The sequence below is a fragment of the Nyctereutes procyonoides genome, unplaced genomic scaffold (assembly GCF_905146905.1).
Source record: "Nyctereutes procyonoides isolate TBG_1078 unplaced genomic scaffold, NYPRO_anot_genome, whole genome shotgun sequence".
Taxonomy (NCBI): domain Eukaryota; kingdom Metazoa; phylum Chordata; class Mammalia; order Carnivora; family Canidae; genus Nyctereutes; species Nyctereutes procyonoides.
The window spans coordinates 25946303-25962764 of NW_026575134.1; the positions used below are offsets into that span (position 1 = coordinate 25946303).

A 16462-nucleotide genomic window follows, 5' to 3' on the forward strand; every position below is an offset into this window, starting at 1 on the left:
ACTATTTGAGTCTAATTCACCCCATGAATATTTGGTCTAAATAATAAATATATTTTTAGTTTAAGATGTGTCAATTTGTTTTTTTAACTTCCTCATTTCTGATATGCTTTTTTCTCAGCTGTGAAATAACATTTTAAAATATTTCATAATGAGAAATTTCAAATATATACAAAAGAAGATGACATTGTTAGAACTTCTATGCACTCATCATCCAGCTTCAATGCTTATCCACTCATGGCCACTTCTGATTTTGTCTAAACTCTCATCCACATTAATTTGAAGCAAATCCCAGACTTCATATAATTTCACCAGTAAATTTTCCAATGTGTACCTCTAAAAGACAGAAACTCACATTTAAAATGTAAGATTAATAAAGTTTGCTTAAAATATTGAAAATTGTTTAGGATCACCAATATTCCTATTTTCCCTTGGTTGTCTTATACAAGTTCATTTGCTCTTATAATGTTGCCATTGGTTAATGTATTCCTTAAGTCTCTTTTGATCTCTAGGGTTCATCCTCATCTATCTTTAACATTTCTGTAGAAAAATAGGATTATTTATCTTGTAGTTTTCCACTGACTGGACTCTGCTGATGGCATCCTCGGAGCCACTGAACAGGCTCCTCTGTCCCCTGTATCCTCGTTAGTTGGCAGTCAGAGGCTTGGCTGTCTCGGATCTGACTTACTGAGAAGGGGTGGTGGCCAAACACTTCACAGGTGGTAATGTGAACTTCCAACGGTACTACACACTGTCTGAGTGTACTGGTGAGGTAACAGCGAGTGATGATCACTGCCAGATTAGTTGGGAGCAGCAAAACTGTACTATGCTAATTTCATCATTTTCAGTTAACTAGTTGGAATATTACTATAAAGAGTAAAGAGATTTTTTTCCTCTCATCAACTCATCATTTACCCCAAAGTACAGTTCATTTAGAAAGTAAGGAAACATGCTTATTTTCTTTTTCCATTAAAAAACAAAAATAAATCTAAGTTGATCCCATGCATCATCCAAGACCACATCCTTCATGGTTATTAATTCGAGGGTATAAATATCGTTTAATATAGTTTTAGAAATGTGGTGTGTTTCACCCACTCAGTTGCTTTGTTGATTTTTGCTACTCAAAGTGTTCCATTTTTGGCCAATGGGAGCATATTCCAGTTGGCTCAGAGTTCTGACACAACTTTGTTGACTTTGGGAGCTTCTCTGCTTTCCCAGACTTGGTAGAAGCCATTTCTCCATGGAATTCTGGTTCCTTTTAGTGCAAAATGGTATCTAAAGATCAACATCTGGGTGCCAAGTGTGCTTATCAATACTGGGTTACTCACTGATACTAGTTTTTCAGCAAATTAAGGAAATGTGTAAATATATGAGAAAGTTTTACCAGTTATTTCTAATTCACAACTATAAATGTTTTCTTAACATCCTCATTCTCACACTTTTCTGTCCTTCACCCATACCTAACCTCTAGTTCTCAACATCACCAACAAAATTACTCGTTTATTTTGCATTGCATACACCTATAATCTCAGGACAGTATCAATATTAACAATAGTATTACTGAAAACGAATAAGGTTTTCTTTTGTGCTTAGAGTAAATCTCATTGGGGGGATAGTTAAACAACTATCTTTTAAAGTCACTTGGAAAATTCCCCTTGATGTGGTTAGACCACCAACTGGATACAGAATGGGCTCATTTAATTTTACTTTTAATTACGAATTGCCTTATTAAAATACACAGAGTATTTGTTTCCAAAGTCAAATAGAAAAGATAATGTAGACTCAAGGAAATCTAGCTTCATGCCGAGTCTTTCTGATCCAATTTCCTTCTTCCCTCAATGGAAAATCACTTAAAAGTATTTTTAAAAGTTACTCTTCCATTTTAAAATGTTTCTCTACATATATCCCCCACCTTGCCATTGTTTAAAAAGCAAAATAGTAATCACAGATAATGATGTTTTCCACTTTTATTTTTTCCCCACTAGGTATATCCCGGAGATTATTTCATAGAAGTTTACAGAAACCGTCTTCATTCTTTTCGACAGCTGTAAAAGACTCCATTCTGTGGACCTTCACACCCAATAAACATCCGCGGAGGACTTTTTATTTAATCAGTCTCCTGTTGCACAATTGGGTTGTTTCCAGTCTGCTATTACAAATGAGGCTATAACCAACAGCCTTATCCATAGGTTTTCTTACATGAATTTTTTTACCATCTTAGAACTAAGATTCCTGAAAGTTGGCTACATGGGTGAATGAACATATAATTTTGCTAGATACGGTCAATTTTCTCTCCATAAAGGTTATTCCATTTTGCATATCCACTACCAATGTATGTATAGCAGTTCCAATTTCCCCACAGCCTTACTGAGTCTACCAAACTTGTGGATTTCTGCCAATGTCATTGACAAGAAATATCTCAGTGTAGTCTTGATTTGTTCTTTTTCTAGATTTTGAGGCAAAAGCATAGATCATTAACTTTTTTTTTTTTTTTTTTTTTTTTTTTTAACTAATAAGCCTATTTAGAGCTACAAAGTTTCAGGACGCCTGGGTGGCTCAGTGGTTGAGCGTCCGTCTTCAGCTCAGGTTGTGATCCCAGGATCCGGGATCGAGTCCCCACATCAGGTTCCCCGAAGGAGCCTGCTTCTTCCTCTGCCTGTATCTCTGCCTCTCTCTGTGTCTCTCATGAATAAAATCTTTTTTTTAAAATTTTTTTAAATTTATTTTATGATAGTCACACAGAGAGAGAGAGAGAGAGAGAGAGAGAGAGAGAGGCAGAGACACAGGCAGAGGGAGAAGGCAGAGGGAGAAGCAGGCTCCATGCACCAGGAGCCTGACGTGGGATTCGATCCCGAGTCTCCAGGATCGCACCCCGGGGCCAAAGGCAGGCGCCAAACCACTGCGCCACCCAGGGATCCCCTCATGAATAAAATCTTAAAGAAAAAAAGGCTATAAACTTTCCTCAAGCACTGCTTTAGCTGCATCCCACAAGTTTTAACATGCTATACTTATTTCAAAATATTTTCTAATTTTGCTTGGGCTTTCTTCATGGGTTATATAGAAATGTACTGCTTAATGTCACCAAAATCGCTGAGGATTTTTCCATCTATCCTTTTGCTTCTGATTTTTATTTTAATTCTACTGGGGTAAAAAAATATACTATAAATTATTTCAGTATTTTAAAATTTTTAAAAAGGATTTTATTTATTCATGAGAGACAGAGAGAGAGGAAGAGACACAGGTAGAGGGAGAAGCAGGCTCCCTGTGGGGAGCCCGATGTGGGACTTGATCCTGGGGCCCCCGGATCATGACCTGAGCCACAGGCAGATGCTCAGCTGCTGAGCCACCCAGGTGCCCCAGTATTTTAAATTTTAATTGAGGCTTAATTTATGACTCAGGTTATGATCAACCTGGTAAATTGTGTACATTTTTTAAAAATGTATTTTTTAAAAGATTTTATTTATTCATGACACACACACACACACACACACACACACAGAGAGAGAGAGAGAGAGAGAGAGAGAGAGAGAGAGAGAGGCAGAGACACAGGTAGAGGGAGAAGCAGGCTCCATGCAGGGAGCCCAACATAGGACTTGACGTCGGGTCTCTAGGATTACACCCTGGGCCGAAGGCAGGTGCTAAACTGCTGAGCCACAGGGGCTGCCCTAAAAAATGTATTTTAAGTAGGCTCCATCCTAATTCTGGGTTTGAATTCATAATCCAAGATTAAGAGTTGCATGCTCTACCAACTGAGCCATATGCCTTTTCTAAAATGAGAATTGTGTTAGTTTAATGCAGCTTTACATAAATGTTAGGTGAAATTTATTTTATTAGCAAGATGGTTGGGGTGCCTGGGTGGCTCAGTTGGTTAAGCGTCTGCCTTTGGCTCTGGTCTTGATCCTGGAGTCCTGGGATGGAGCCTCGCATTGGGAGCATTGGGAGCCTTCTTCTCAGCCCCCACCCCCGCCTTGTGCTCTCTGGCTCTCCTTAACTGTTAAATAAATAAAATCTTAAAAAAAAAAAAAAAAGCAAGATGGTCTCTCTCTATATATTTTTAAAGATCTTATTTAAAAATTTTATTTATTTATTCATGAGGCACACAGAGAGAGAAGCAGAGACACAGGGAGTGGGAGAAGCAGGCTCCCTGTGGGGAGCCTGATGTGAGACTTGATCCTGGGACCCCGGGGTCACGCCCTGAGCCAAAGGCAGATGCTCCATTGCTGAGCCCCCCAGGTATCCCAAGATGGTCTGTATTTTTACTTTTTTTTGCCTGCTTAATTCTGCCATCTACTTAGAGAGGTTGGTATCTATTATGACTGTAGATTTATTTGTTTCTGGTTAGATCTGCTGATGTTTAATTCTTGTCTTATATAATTTGAAATTATCCTATTGGTTACAGAGTTTTACGATTTTTTTATATTCCTGGTGGACTGACCACTGTATCATTATGAATTGTCTTTATCTGTAGTAATGGTTCTTGCCTTAAATTCCACATCGTGTGATGTTAGTATAGTTAAGCCAGCTTTCTTTTGATTAGTGTTTGTATATCTTTTCCCCATCTGTTTAATTTCAACTATTTAATATCTTATATTAAAGTGTGTTACTTGTGAACAGCACATAATTGGGTTCAGTATTTTAACCCAGCCTGATAATGTTGGTACTCTAATTGGAATACTTAGTTCTTTGTATTTACTGTCATTACTGATATATTATACTTATCTCTATCACTTTACAATTTATATTTTATTGTACCCATTTTTATATTTTACATATAACATCTATTTCTATCATATTCCTTTTGTCTTCCTTTCTTGCTTCTTGGCTGAATTAATCAAATGTTTATTATTCCCTTTTTCCTTAACTATACATTCTTTAACTGTTCTTTTAATGATTAGCCTAGAATTTCCAATATGGATCTTTAAATTATTCCAGACTAAAAATATAAATTATGACTTTAATTTTACTACTTTCCTGATAATGCTAAAGCCTAACACCCTGCCCATGTGTATTCACAGGAAAATTAATCTCATGTTAATCTTTTAGCTGTGTTCCCCTGGAAGTCCAATAAAGGCAGCATGTCAGCTATGTTACCAGGCAACACGGTTAGGGTACAGATGACCTGACCACTGCAGGTGGTTTGGGAGGACTGTGACGCTTCTTGTCCACTGATGGAACTGTTGGACTCTAGGCCCATGAGACTGTTGAAAAAGGTACTGGTTCCGACTTGGAACTTAGGAATTCTAAATCAGGGTTGTTCCCATACTCACTCATGGGGTCTTGATCCCTTATCCTTGAGCTGTCACTTGGGGCAAGGGGCAGATAACTGTCTCTGGGACTGCTGCCAGGCTGCTAGGGGGACTCTTGGAAAAACACATGAAAGGCTGTACTGCTGGCTTACTGGGTTTCTATTCCACCCTCCTGAGTGAAGGCAAGCCCACATGTGCCCTGCTGAGTTATGTGAGTATAAAATATTTATCTACTGGCCCTAAATCCACTGGCAGTGGATACTGCAAAGTGGTAGCAGGAGCGGAAGGGACTTTCACATCCTTGGTTCAATGTGGCCCAGGCACTGTGACATAAAAGAATGCTCAGGGGAATGCAGATGAACTGAAGCCTCAGTGGGAGCCAACTTTCTCTGAGGCTGATCGCAGAAGTTTGACAGTGGTGTGATAGAGGACAAATCTTTCCCTTGTGGGACTGGATGAGAGCAGGGTCAAACTTAGGCAGAGAAAAACTGCCCACTCCCCCTGCACCGGTCCATGAAATGGAACTGACCAGAAGCGCAGCTGCAAGTGGGCTGGCTGGCAAAAATGGCATTGCCTTGGGGTAGTTGATGCATTTGGGTCAAACCAGGCACTGATGCCTGGCAGGGAGTGGGGAAGAGGCTTGAGCTGGACTCTGTGTTTGTGACTGGGGTGGGACTAGACAAGAGCGTGGAGCGGCTGGGTTGGCCACAGATCTAATCAGCATGGAGTGGTGCCCACGAGCCCCTAGCTGGGGAAGTGGGGAGAGAAGGGGGAGAGCTACTCTGCACCAGCACAGAGGTCAAACGGGCTATGTGGCAACCTGGCACACGAACCAGCTGCACTGGCAGTGGCAGCTGCATGGTGCACATGTGGGGTGACAGAGGTTTCTGAGCATCACATATGGCAGTGACTTCAGTTGCAACCTAGGGCAGCTTCCCGAGGGTTCTGATGGTGCGTATGGATTTAACCCTAACACAGGGACTGACCAACATCCTCTGCTGACACTTAGTGCAAACTAAAAACTCCCCAGGGAGACAATTATAGATGGGCTTTTGAAGAAATAACAAAGGATAAGGACTATTTTAAAATAAAAAAGCAAAAAATAAAATAAAATAAAAAAATAAAAGTTGGAAGCAAAGAGGATATGGATATGTCCTTGTTCTTCTGTGAGCAATAAATGAGAAAGGGGTGCTCTGCTTTGTCACCTCTGTCATTTTCTAAGGCCGTAGTTTGAAAATGTGATCTTTGTTCCAGCAGCATCACCCCAGCAGCTTATTAGAAATGTCCATTTTCAGACCTGAGCCTAAGCCCTACCAACTCAGGAAGCTCAGCAATCTGTTGAGTCTAAGAAGCCTTGCAGGTGATTCTGGTGTACGCTAAAGTCTGAGAGGTGTTGTATTAAAGTTAGAAACTCAAGGTCATAAAGGTTGGTCTGTGAGCCCCAGTGGAAATGGTTTCTAGATTAGCTTTCTAGTTCTATTTCCCTGAAAACCTAATAAAGGGGGAATGTTAGCCATTACCAAACAGGAGAGTTTATGTAAAAATGATCTCAGTTGATAAACTGTATCTGGATGAGAAGAACTGGAAGTAAACTGTAAACACCTCACGGAAAGGCAGTTTTGAGTTCTGAGTGTCACGGTTCTTATAAACAGCGATGCCCTTTCCAGGACCCAAGGGGCTTTCATAAAAGATACTCAATTTTGTATGGAGCTCAGGACATCCGAGCCAGGCTCGTTCCCACAACATATCATTTGACTTGTTCCCTTGCACCTGAACTGTGACTTGGCAGTGAAGGGTGGTGGGCAGAGAATGGTCCCTGGACTATGTAAGGCCTCACTCTGGAGGTACACACCAGATGCTGTTGCACTTTCTTATTGGAAGAAGCTACTGCTGTTGCCCTGTGTGGTCATACTCATTTGTATTTAATATTTACCCTTTCTGTTGTTCTTTGTTCTTTCCTGTTTCCATCTGGGATGGCTTTCTTTCCGTCCGAAGAAATTCCTTTAGTGATTTTTAGTGCAAGTCTTGTTGGTAGCATTGCTCAGCTCCTGGTGGTCTAAAATCTTTATCTAACCTTCATTTTTAAAAACAAGCACAATTTCCATAGAGAGAGAAATGCTCAGATTTTAAGTAAAACACTCGCTTTTGACTACCAAAGACATGAATAACTTCCAACACTCCAGAAAGTCCTTCTAGGCTGCTTCCCAGGCAACCTCTGCCCCCAGGAAGCAACCACTGATCTGACTTCTATCAACACAGGAGAGTTTTGGCTGTTTTAGGATTTCATGTCGTTGGGAATCGTACACTATGCACGTTTTTTGTGTCCCACTTCTTTTATTAGCAAGTGAGCTTCATCAGTATGGACGTTGGATCCCTCCAGCTGAATCCATCGTGTAAATACGGCACGCTTCATCCATTCTACTGACTGGCGCCTCACCATTTCTTGGCTATTATGAATAAATCTGCTGTGAATGCGTTTTAACAAATATTTTGTGGACATGTATTTTCATGTCTCTGTAATAAATATCTAGTGGTAAAATCCCTGGATAGCGTATGCTTAACTTTTTACTAGCCTACCACACTTTTCCAGAATGTCTGTACTATGCTACACGCCCACCGGCGACGCGAGAGCTCTGGTTGCTCTGTGGCATCTTCAGCCTTTGCCATTACCAACCTTCCTCACTTTTGCCCTTCTAGTGCTAGTAGTGCTTCCTGCTTCAAAGTCTCACTATGTTTTCTGATGAGTGTCACTGTATCACCTTTTTTAATTGTTTGCTGTGGTATATTATTTTCCATCTTCACAATTTCAAAACTTTTGTACCTAGTATTGAAACTGTTTCTCTTATGAGCAGCATACAGTTGGATTAAAAAAAATCCATTCCATACAAAATGCTTAAATTATAAAATCTTTTTTACTTAACTACTGATATGCTTGGGTCTATACTTCCTATTTTACCATTTGTATTCTATTTTTATGTGCCTTCTCCTTTCCTGACTTTCTTTAGATTAATCAAACGTTTGTATTATTCCATTTTCCTTCTATTAAATTACACTGTAAAACCTTTGTTAGTAGTTAGCCTAGAGCTTAAAACTGTATTCTTACTTATCACAGTCCCATGCAAATTATTACCTCTAGTACTGGCTGACACCAATTAAACCTTAGAACTTTTAAACTGCATTTATTTCCCTCCCATCGTCTGTTATTGTTACCATGAATTTTAGTTCCACGTAAAAGTGAGGCGCCCCAGGGTACTGCAGGTATGATTTTGTACAGCTACTGTTCATTTACATTTTGGTTCCTGGAGTTCTTCATTCCCTCTTGCATGTCGACATTTCTATCTGGGATATTTTCCTGAGAACTTTCTTTAATTATTATTTCAGTGCAGGCCCACTGGTGCCAGATTCTCTGAATTTTCGTTTCTTTGAACTCATCTTTATTTTACCTTAATACCTGAAGGACTCTTTGGCTGGCATAAAATTCTAGGCTTGCAGTTTTTCTTCTTCCAGCTTTAAAGATCTTGTTACACTGGCCTCTGGCTTCTATCATCTCTGTTGAGATGCTGTCAGTCTCATTTCTCCCCTGAAGGGACCCATGGTGTGTTAAAGATGGGCCATGCATTCTTTGTCACTACCAGCAGATGGAGGACGTTTCCCCTGCCTTTGATTTTGAGCAGCCGCTAGCACTTGCTTGGACGGAAGTGGTGCTGTTGGTAGTTCTGGCTACGCACATGCTCTAAGAGGCCTGCGGGCTTTTGCTTTCACCCTTGTGGAGCCCGGAGCCCTCAGGTAGAAAGATCCAGCTACCCTGCCAGAGAGATTACCTAGAGAGACACTCCCAGCGGCGCCCAGCTATTCCAACCACTCCAGCTGAGGTATCAGACCTGTGAGTAAGACCTTCTTTGGTGGCCAGCCCCTGATAAGTCTCCACGTGTCTGCACTTGCATGAATGACTCCAAGTCAGACCAGAAGAAATGCCCAGCTGAGCCAACTCCGACTGCACAATCTTGAGCAAGTAACAGTTCTGTCTGAAGCCAGTAAATCTTGGGGGTGGTTTGTGAGACAGAAATGGATAACTGAAATAGTGTTTGCTATCCAGAACGGACTGCTGCCATAATAGAAACTTAGCACCTATGGTGTCAGTTCCGGGCCTGGGTTGAATACAACCACTGAGCAGCAGTGAGACTATTTTTTTTTTTTTTAGCAGTGAGACTCTTAAGGGAGGCTGAACAAGCATGGAGGAAATCGCTGTTGGAGGCGGGAGAAGGGGCAGGCTTATCTATGACAAAACAAATGGTGAGGCTTTATCTTAGAATATAGAAAAAATACCTAACAAAGTTGTAGATCTGGCCAGGAAGACTTCCAGGAAGAATACTAAAGTGACAGAGAGTTTTTTGAAAAATCCTCTCAAATAGGGTATTAAAAGAGAGAACTTAAACAAGAAACTGTGCAGTTCAGAAATCTAGAAAAAAAATAATTTCAAGCTGGGACTTGCAGGGTTCGAAAATGAAACCTTTCAACTGCCAGTTTCCCCAATCAGCATGAGGTTTTAAAGTTATAGAAAAAAAAAATCCAGAATGTTACTAGTAAAACTATGGTCTTGGGGTCAAGTTCCAACCAGAAGCACGGCAGTAGGACCCTTTGTTCCTCCTGCCTCAGAATGATGTAAGTATCTAAGACTCTCTCAGACAAAAAGTATCTTAAGGGTATTTACACCCTGGACTCCTATTCCAGGCAGAGAGGGGCCTTCTTGAAGAGACATGGGGTGTGGGTTCTGTCTGGAGTGACTTACGGTTTGAAGGTCTACAAAGTTTTTTAAAGGAGTTGTGCCAGTTTCGACTACAAGGGAGAGAGAGAAGTGGGAAGCGAGATGAGTGAGCTCTTCAACTGCAAACACAGGCCTTTCTTACGGAAAAGAAAAGACTATTCCAAGAGAAGGGTCAAGGGTTGAAAAACAGATTAGGGAACACAGCCCGGGAAACCAAAATGGGCCATTATCAAGGAATATTCCTTGTAACTCGTCATCAAGGGAACTGCTGACCTATTGCCAGATGGGGTTCAGAATCGACAGGGAACAGTGGTCACTCTGTCTTTCCCATTTCTTCTCTTTTAGACTGTCATGACTACCCTGTTCCTGCCATACTATTCGTGTCGTGTTGGAAGCTGAATTGATTCTCTCAATCACTAGATTATATTACCACTTTAACATTATATACTAATAACATGGTTAACCATAAAGTAATTCACTTTAATTAAGAAAAAACCTAATTACATAAATATCACACAGAAACAGATGAATATTCTTAGAAACTGTGTTATATGTTCTCTAGGCTGTATGAAAATGCGTTTGCAGGTATTTTATTTCATGATTTCGAGAAGACGACATTTAAAGTTGTGTTTTCCACCCACAATCTGAAATAACAAATATTCTTCACCACCAGAGGAACACGTGACTTATATCATCTACTGAGATGCCATGGCTGCCAGTACCGCCACCTCTAGGTACCCATGCTAGAGTAAAGAAGGCAAGACTGATTAGGTAGGTTTCATCATGGAAGGTAAACAAAGCAGCCAAAGAGAGTACTAACCAAGTGATAGAAAAAGTAATGGAAAAGTGATGGAAGCTTTCAGCGTGGGGTTATTCGACATCATCACTTTAGCTACCAAGTGCTGTGTAACTAACGGAAGAGGTAAGAGTCACTCAGTGGCAAATATTTGGGGAAAGTTAGAAGGTGGACAGTAGTTTCCAGCTTTCCTACGGGGTGACTTACCTTTTCCAAAACTTTGGCAATTCGCGTGCCAATCTGTTCGAGTGACTGCTGTGGATATTGGTCTTTGCCAAGGTTTTGCAATACCTGGTATAGGGAAAGATGGTAGGTGAGAGTAACGAAAGGAGCAGGATCTAGGTGACACTGCTGACGCTGAGCTGGACAATACAACACAAAAGCAAATGGTTGCTCTGGGGGGTACATGCTGTGGTCCTGCTGGAAGGACACTTTGTTGAAGACACGTGTCAGCCATTACAGCATCCCTGCGGTCCCCTCCCACTTAACAAAAGCTACAGACACGTGAAACACAGGCACTACAGCAACATTAGAAAATAGAGTAAATAAAGAAAATTAAAACCATCTGTAATCCTGTCACCCAGACACAACCACTGTTAGTATCTTACACTCATCTTCCAGATATTTTTCTGAAATACTATGTGCATACACATACTACTTCTCACAGAGTATGGGATCCCAGTGTGCATACTATCACCTATATTTTCACATAATCTGAAGAATTCTTCATGTCAATACTACATTTTCCTTGGTAGCTCCACTATATACTATGCTGTATCTGTACATTTATTTAAGAAGTCCTCTATTCTTAGATATTTGTGGTATGTTTCTCTAATTTTCCTTCTTGGTATACTGCTTGCTAGGTATACGCTGGGTCTGCTCACCTTCCTTGCCTTCTTAAGAATGCCAACAGGATGAATAAGCCAACCTAAATGTTTCTTACAAGAGCACCTGTCTGATGGCAAGCAGAATGCTATCTACCTTGAGGAGTTAATCAGAATTAAAATTTGCTGGCCATTAAAAAAAGCATAAACTCAATCCCATGACCTGAAAGAAATTAGGCTGGGCCTAAAGCCTCGATGGCAGTCGGCTGAAAAGGCAAAAAGAATACAGCCTGGGCACTGGGCTGCCCTGCACCATCACTGTGGGCCTAAGACTACAGACAGGCTGAATAAAGCTGAGCACTCACCTCTGTTAACTGACTCTCACCCGTGTAGTGCAGGCTGGCTCGGTTGGAAACCCCGTGTAAGTGGTCCAGCGTGTGCATGCTCGTGGGAAGATTGCCGTTGCAAAGAGGCTCCATCGCTGGCTGCTGTATTGGAGTGGCAAAGTCTATGTGTTCTGTGATGCTGAAAAACGGAGATTACCCCATTAGCCATGGAAAATTTGGGTGGGTGGGGGCAAGAGTTTTAATAATCAGCTGATCGTAACTTTAATATGTTACCAGGACAGTCTGGAACCACAGAATCACACAGTGAAGAGACTTCAGATAAGTCATTTAGTCTGATGTTATTTACTACAAGCGTCCAGTGCTTAGCAATAACTATCTGTTGAACGAATGAGCAGAGATCACAGCCCAGGTCAAAGGAGCGGTGTTGGAATCTGAGTCCTGAACTCAGTGATTTCCCAGTCCACTCAAGCTGCTTCCTTACTATGTACCATCTGTCTGGTTTGGTCACTGCCACTGGCCACGTTTTCTCATTGGGGAAGATTTAAACCAGGTGGGTTTTATTCTAGGACTTCTCCTTCCAGGGTACAGACAAGTGATAAATACCCACAAGTGGCTCCTATCTTTTACTTTCCCTTTATGCACAGAAGCACACCCCACAGAAAAAGTTACCTAAAATTTAAATAGTAAACTTGATTATTTTTTAAAGATTTTATTTATTTATTCATGAGAGACAGAGAGAGAGGCAGAGATACAGGCAGAAGGAGAAGCGGGCTCCCTGCAGGGAGCTCGATGTGTGACTTGATCCCGGGACCTTGGGGTCACGCCCTGAGCCGAAGGCCGATGTTTTAACTGCTGAGCCACCCAGGCATCCCTAAATAGTAAACTTTAAACAGATGTAGCTGTTCAATGCATCTCTGTCTTAAGATGTAAGTCCTTTTTGTCATCCCAAAGTGGTCATTTTCCTGCTCTATGTAGATTAAATGTTACATGCTAGCATATATGCGGATATGGCAAAGTGGTATGGCCAAAATTTATTTCTAGCTATTTAAAGGTTTCATATATATTAGGCAAACATTCATTCGTTATTTACTCAGAGCCTACTATCTGCCACACACCAGAGCTATAATAATTTACAAGACATACCCAATCCCTGCTGTTATACGGTGTTCATGGTCTAATGTGTGATTCAGTTATTACAGATGATATAAAAGATGCAAACAAGGTGCAATGTCAGTACACTACGGGTGGGGGTTGTATATTATTTCCCCTCTGCTGATGGAGGAAGGAGGTGGTTAGTGAAGGATTCCCCGAGGACGTAAGATTTAAGTCAAGACCAGAAGGATGAGTGTGAATGAAGCATGTGGGAAGAAGGTGGAGGGAACATCACCGTATGCAAAGGGACACCAGGTGTGATGGCCCCGACAGGAGGGAAGGTGGAGGTGAGGACATAAAGACATGTAGTAGCAGATCACGAAGGGCTTTATGGACTATGGAAAAGAGCAATAAGAAGTTATTAGAGCATTTTAAGATTTGACTTGTATTTGAGGAAGGAGTCTGAGTACTGTGGGGAGAAGGGTCTGACTAGAGTCAAGTGTGAATGAAGCACGAGGCCCAGCTAGGAGGCTCCTGAGTAAATCAAAGTGCAGACGATGGTGATCTGGTTTAAGGGGGCAGCAATGGAGATGGAGAAAAGCCGAAGGCTTTGAAAAACACTCAGAGGGTGGAGGTGGTAAGAATGGGCAACAGACTGGGTCCAAGGGTTAAGGGACAGGGATCCGTAAAGATGACTCCCAGGTTTCCAGCCTAAGTGCTGCTACAACTATCCACTAAGAATAAGAAACAGGAAACACACAGATCAATGATTTTTTTGGAAGAAGAGTGGACAAAAAAATTAGGAGTCTGGTTTTCCTGAGCTTGGTGTCTCACAGGTATTTAGGCAGAGGCCAGGAAGATAAGTGGACAGATGCGCTGAGGAAGCTGAAGAAAAATCCAATCCAGAGATTCAAATTTGAGAGTTGTCAATATACTGGTGGTGATATAAGTTCTGGAAGCACGTCGGTCTGACTGGGAGTGATTCCAAGATAAGAAGGCTTACAGGTAAATCCTGGGGAACTCTTAAAGGGTAGAAAAGGAGCCAGCAAAAGAGAATGAGCATCCATGAAGGAAAAAGCAGTCTTGCTCAGCACATGTCTTGGTAGGTGTGTGTAAATCTGGGTTTGCACTGGCTCCCCTTTGAAGTACACAATGTCAGTGAGAAACCACAGGTTTCTGTATCAAACTAAGTAAGTCACACATTTCTGGAGAGCTTACAAAGTGTGGGTGAAGGCACCGAAGAAGGAGGGCACATTCAGCATTTCAGTACAGTGAGCTGCGTCCACCTGCAGCCGGTGGTCGGCCTCAGAACCACCGAGCCTAAACAGGACAACTCTTCTAACAGCTGCTGACCAGGAGGGGCAAGCTGAAGTCAACAGAGGCCCAGTGGGTTCGCTGGTACACAAATACCATGAAGGAGGGAGAGGTTTAAGATACTCACTCAATGTTTTTTGAAGAAACTGCAAGCCAGGTACTCACGATGGCAGTCAGCTCTACCCAGCGGAGTTTGAGGCACTCGTCGGGGCTGGGCCATCCCAGACTCTGGTAGTCACGCTTTTTTCCTAGAAGGAAAGTATGTCATCAATTGACACAACTGCAAAGGAACAGAACCCACAGTGTCATACGCTGGTGATTACTTCACCCAGGCTGGTGTACTTGGAGGTGCCAGTCATTCTTCTAGTCTTTGGGATTTTCACCACCTAGAGAATTAAAATCCTGTCATTCATGGCAAAGGGAAGAAGATTATCTGAATCAAGTCTTGTGCTTAAAGACAGATGATGAAGTAAAAATAAACGAGTCCTTCGTTGGATTTAAGACCGATCAACGTAGAAGCTAAGATATTCTTCAATGTTAACATCTTACCGAATTTCATTTTTACCCCTCTATATTTTGATTTTTAAAGACAAGTCCAACTGAGAAGGGGCATGTGTCACTAAAGCAGGGTTCTTCATCCTGGCAGTGTGGACATGAGGCTGGAAACGCTTTGTTATGGGGACTGCCCTGTGCATTGGAAGATGTTTAGCAGCATCCCTGGCTTCTACCCTACAGGGCCAGTAGTGCCCTCCACCCAGATGATAACCAAGTTGTGCCCTGGGAAGACAACAGGACTCCTGGTAGAGAACTACTGCTGGAGAGAAAAGTGGCAGATGGGGAATAATGATGATACTGAAAGGTGATCATTTATTTCCAGAGCACTGCTACGTACTGTACATCCACAGCCTCATTTCTCAGGTGGGAAAATGAAGGCACAGGGAGACTGAGTGGCTTGCCCAAGGTCACCTGGCTAGTAGATGGCAGAGCTAGGCTCCAGATCAAGGTCTGCCGGAGTCTAACATGTATGCTCCCAATCACCGCACAGTTTAAAGATACACTGGGCTTTTAAAGCTCTGTTAGTTGATACCTTTAACAGGTACTACCTTTTGTGTGTAGGTCCTTTACTTAGATGGAGTCCTCAAGAAAAGAAGAGAACCAAGTCTTGTCCTGGAAGGGGTATTCTGCAGGACTTACAATTGAATAAATGGACAGGAAGGAGAACTTTGGTTCTGTGTAACTTTTTTTATAATGTAGGAATTTACCAGTAACAGAAAACTGAGGTATAGGCAGGGCTTTAGATTTAAATAAAATAGAAAAGAACAGTTTGGAAGAGTTTCAAATGAAGCCCGTTTAAATGAATTAACTGAAAGAATGAATCCATAAGTTTCACAATAAAGCTTATTTTTCTATTCTGTTTAAGAAATTCACTTGAAAAACATTTATTGGGCATCTACCGTAAGGGACTGGGAACTGTGTCAAGACACTAGGGATGGTGGGGAATAACCCAGCCTGCCCTTGGGTTCACAGTCTACTGAGGAAGGTACACATAACCAAATCCTAAGATACAACAGGATGATGCTAGAGTGAAGGTACAGGACAACTGCAGAGGTGGAGAGCAACTAATTCGGCCTGATGGTACCAAGGAGGGGAAGGCATGCAGAGTCTGAGGTTTGGAAAGAGCGATATTTTAGCACTGCTGAGGTGGCACGAGGGCGTTCCAGCAGAGGGAACAGCATGTGCAAAGGTAAGGGGTAAAAATAACAGCATGAGGGCAGCCCGGGTGGCTCAGCGGTTTGGTGCCGCCTTTGGCTCAGGGCCTGATCCTGGAGACCCGGGATCGAGTCCCAGGTTGGGCTCCCTGCATGGGGCCTGCTTCTCCCTCTGCCTGTGTCTCTGCCTCTCTCTCTGTGTGTCTCTCATGAAAAAATAAATAAAATCTTAAAAAAAAAGAAAGGAAAAAATAACAGCAATGAAGGACAGAGACAGGCTGGGTGTAAAGGGTCTTGTACACCACAAGAAGTCGGACTTCATTCTGTGGGCAATGGGGAGCCTCTGAGCCCACATCTCTCCATCTTGTCCTC

The 16462-nt window shown here is 42.0% G+C and overlaps 1 protein-coding gene across 2 annotated transcripts in view; it reads right to left on the reverse strand.

Moving 5' to 3' along the window:
• The window catches only part of TTC17 (tetratricopeptide repeat domain 17), a 116924-nt gene that overhangs the window by 13897 nt on the left and 86565 nt on the right, over nt 1-16462 (reverse strand). For both annotated transcript variants that reach the window (XM_055301187.1, XM_055301186.1), the window contains exons 20-22: nt 14509-14629; nt 11994-12153; nt 11012-11095 (exon numbers count right to left, since the gene is read on the reverse strand). In XM_055301187.1, the coding sequence (XP_055157162.1) occupies nt 11012-11095; nt 11994-12153; nt 14509-14629 (365 nt within the window). The remainder of the gene's footprint in view (nt 1-11011; nt 11096-11993; nt 12154-14508; nt 14630-16462) is intronic.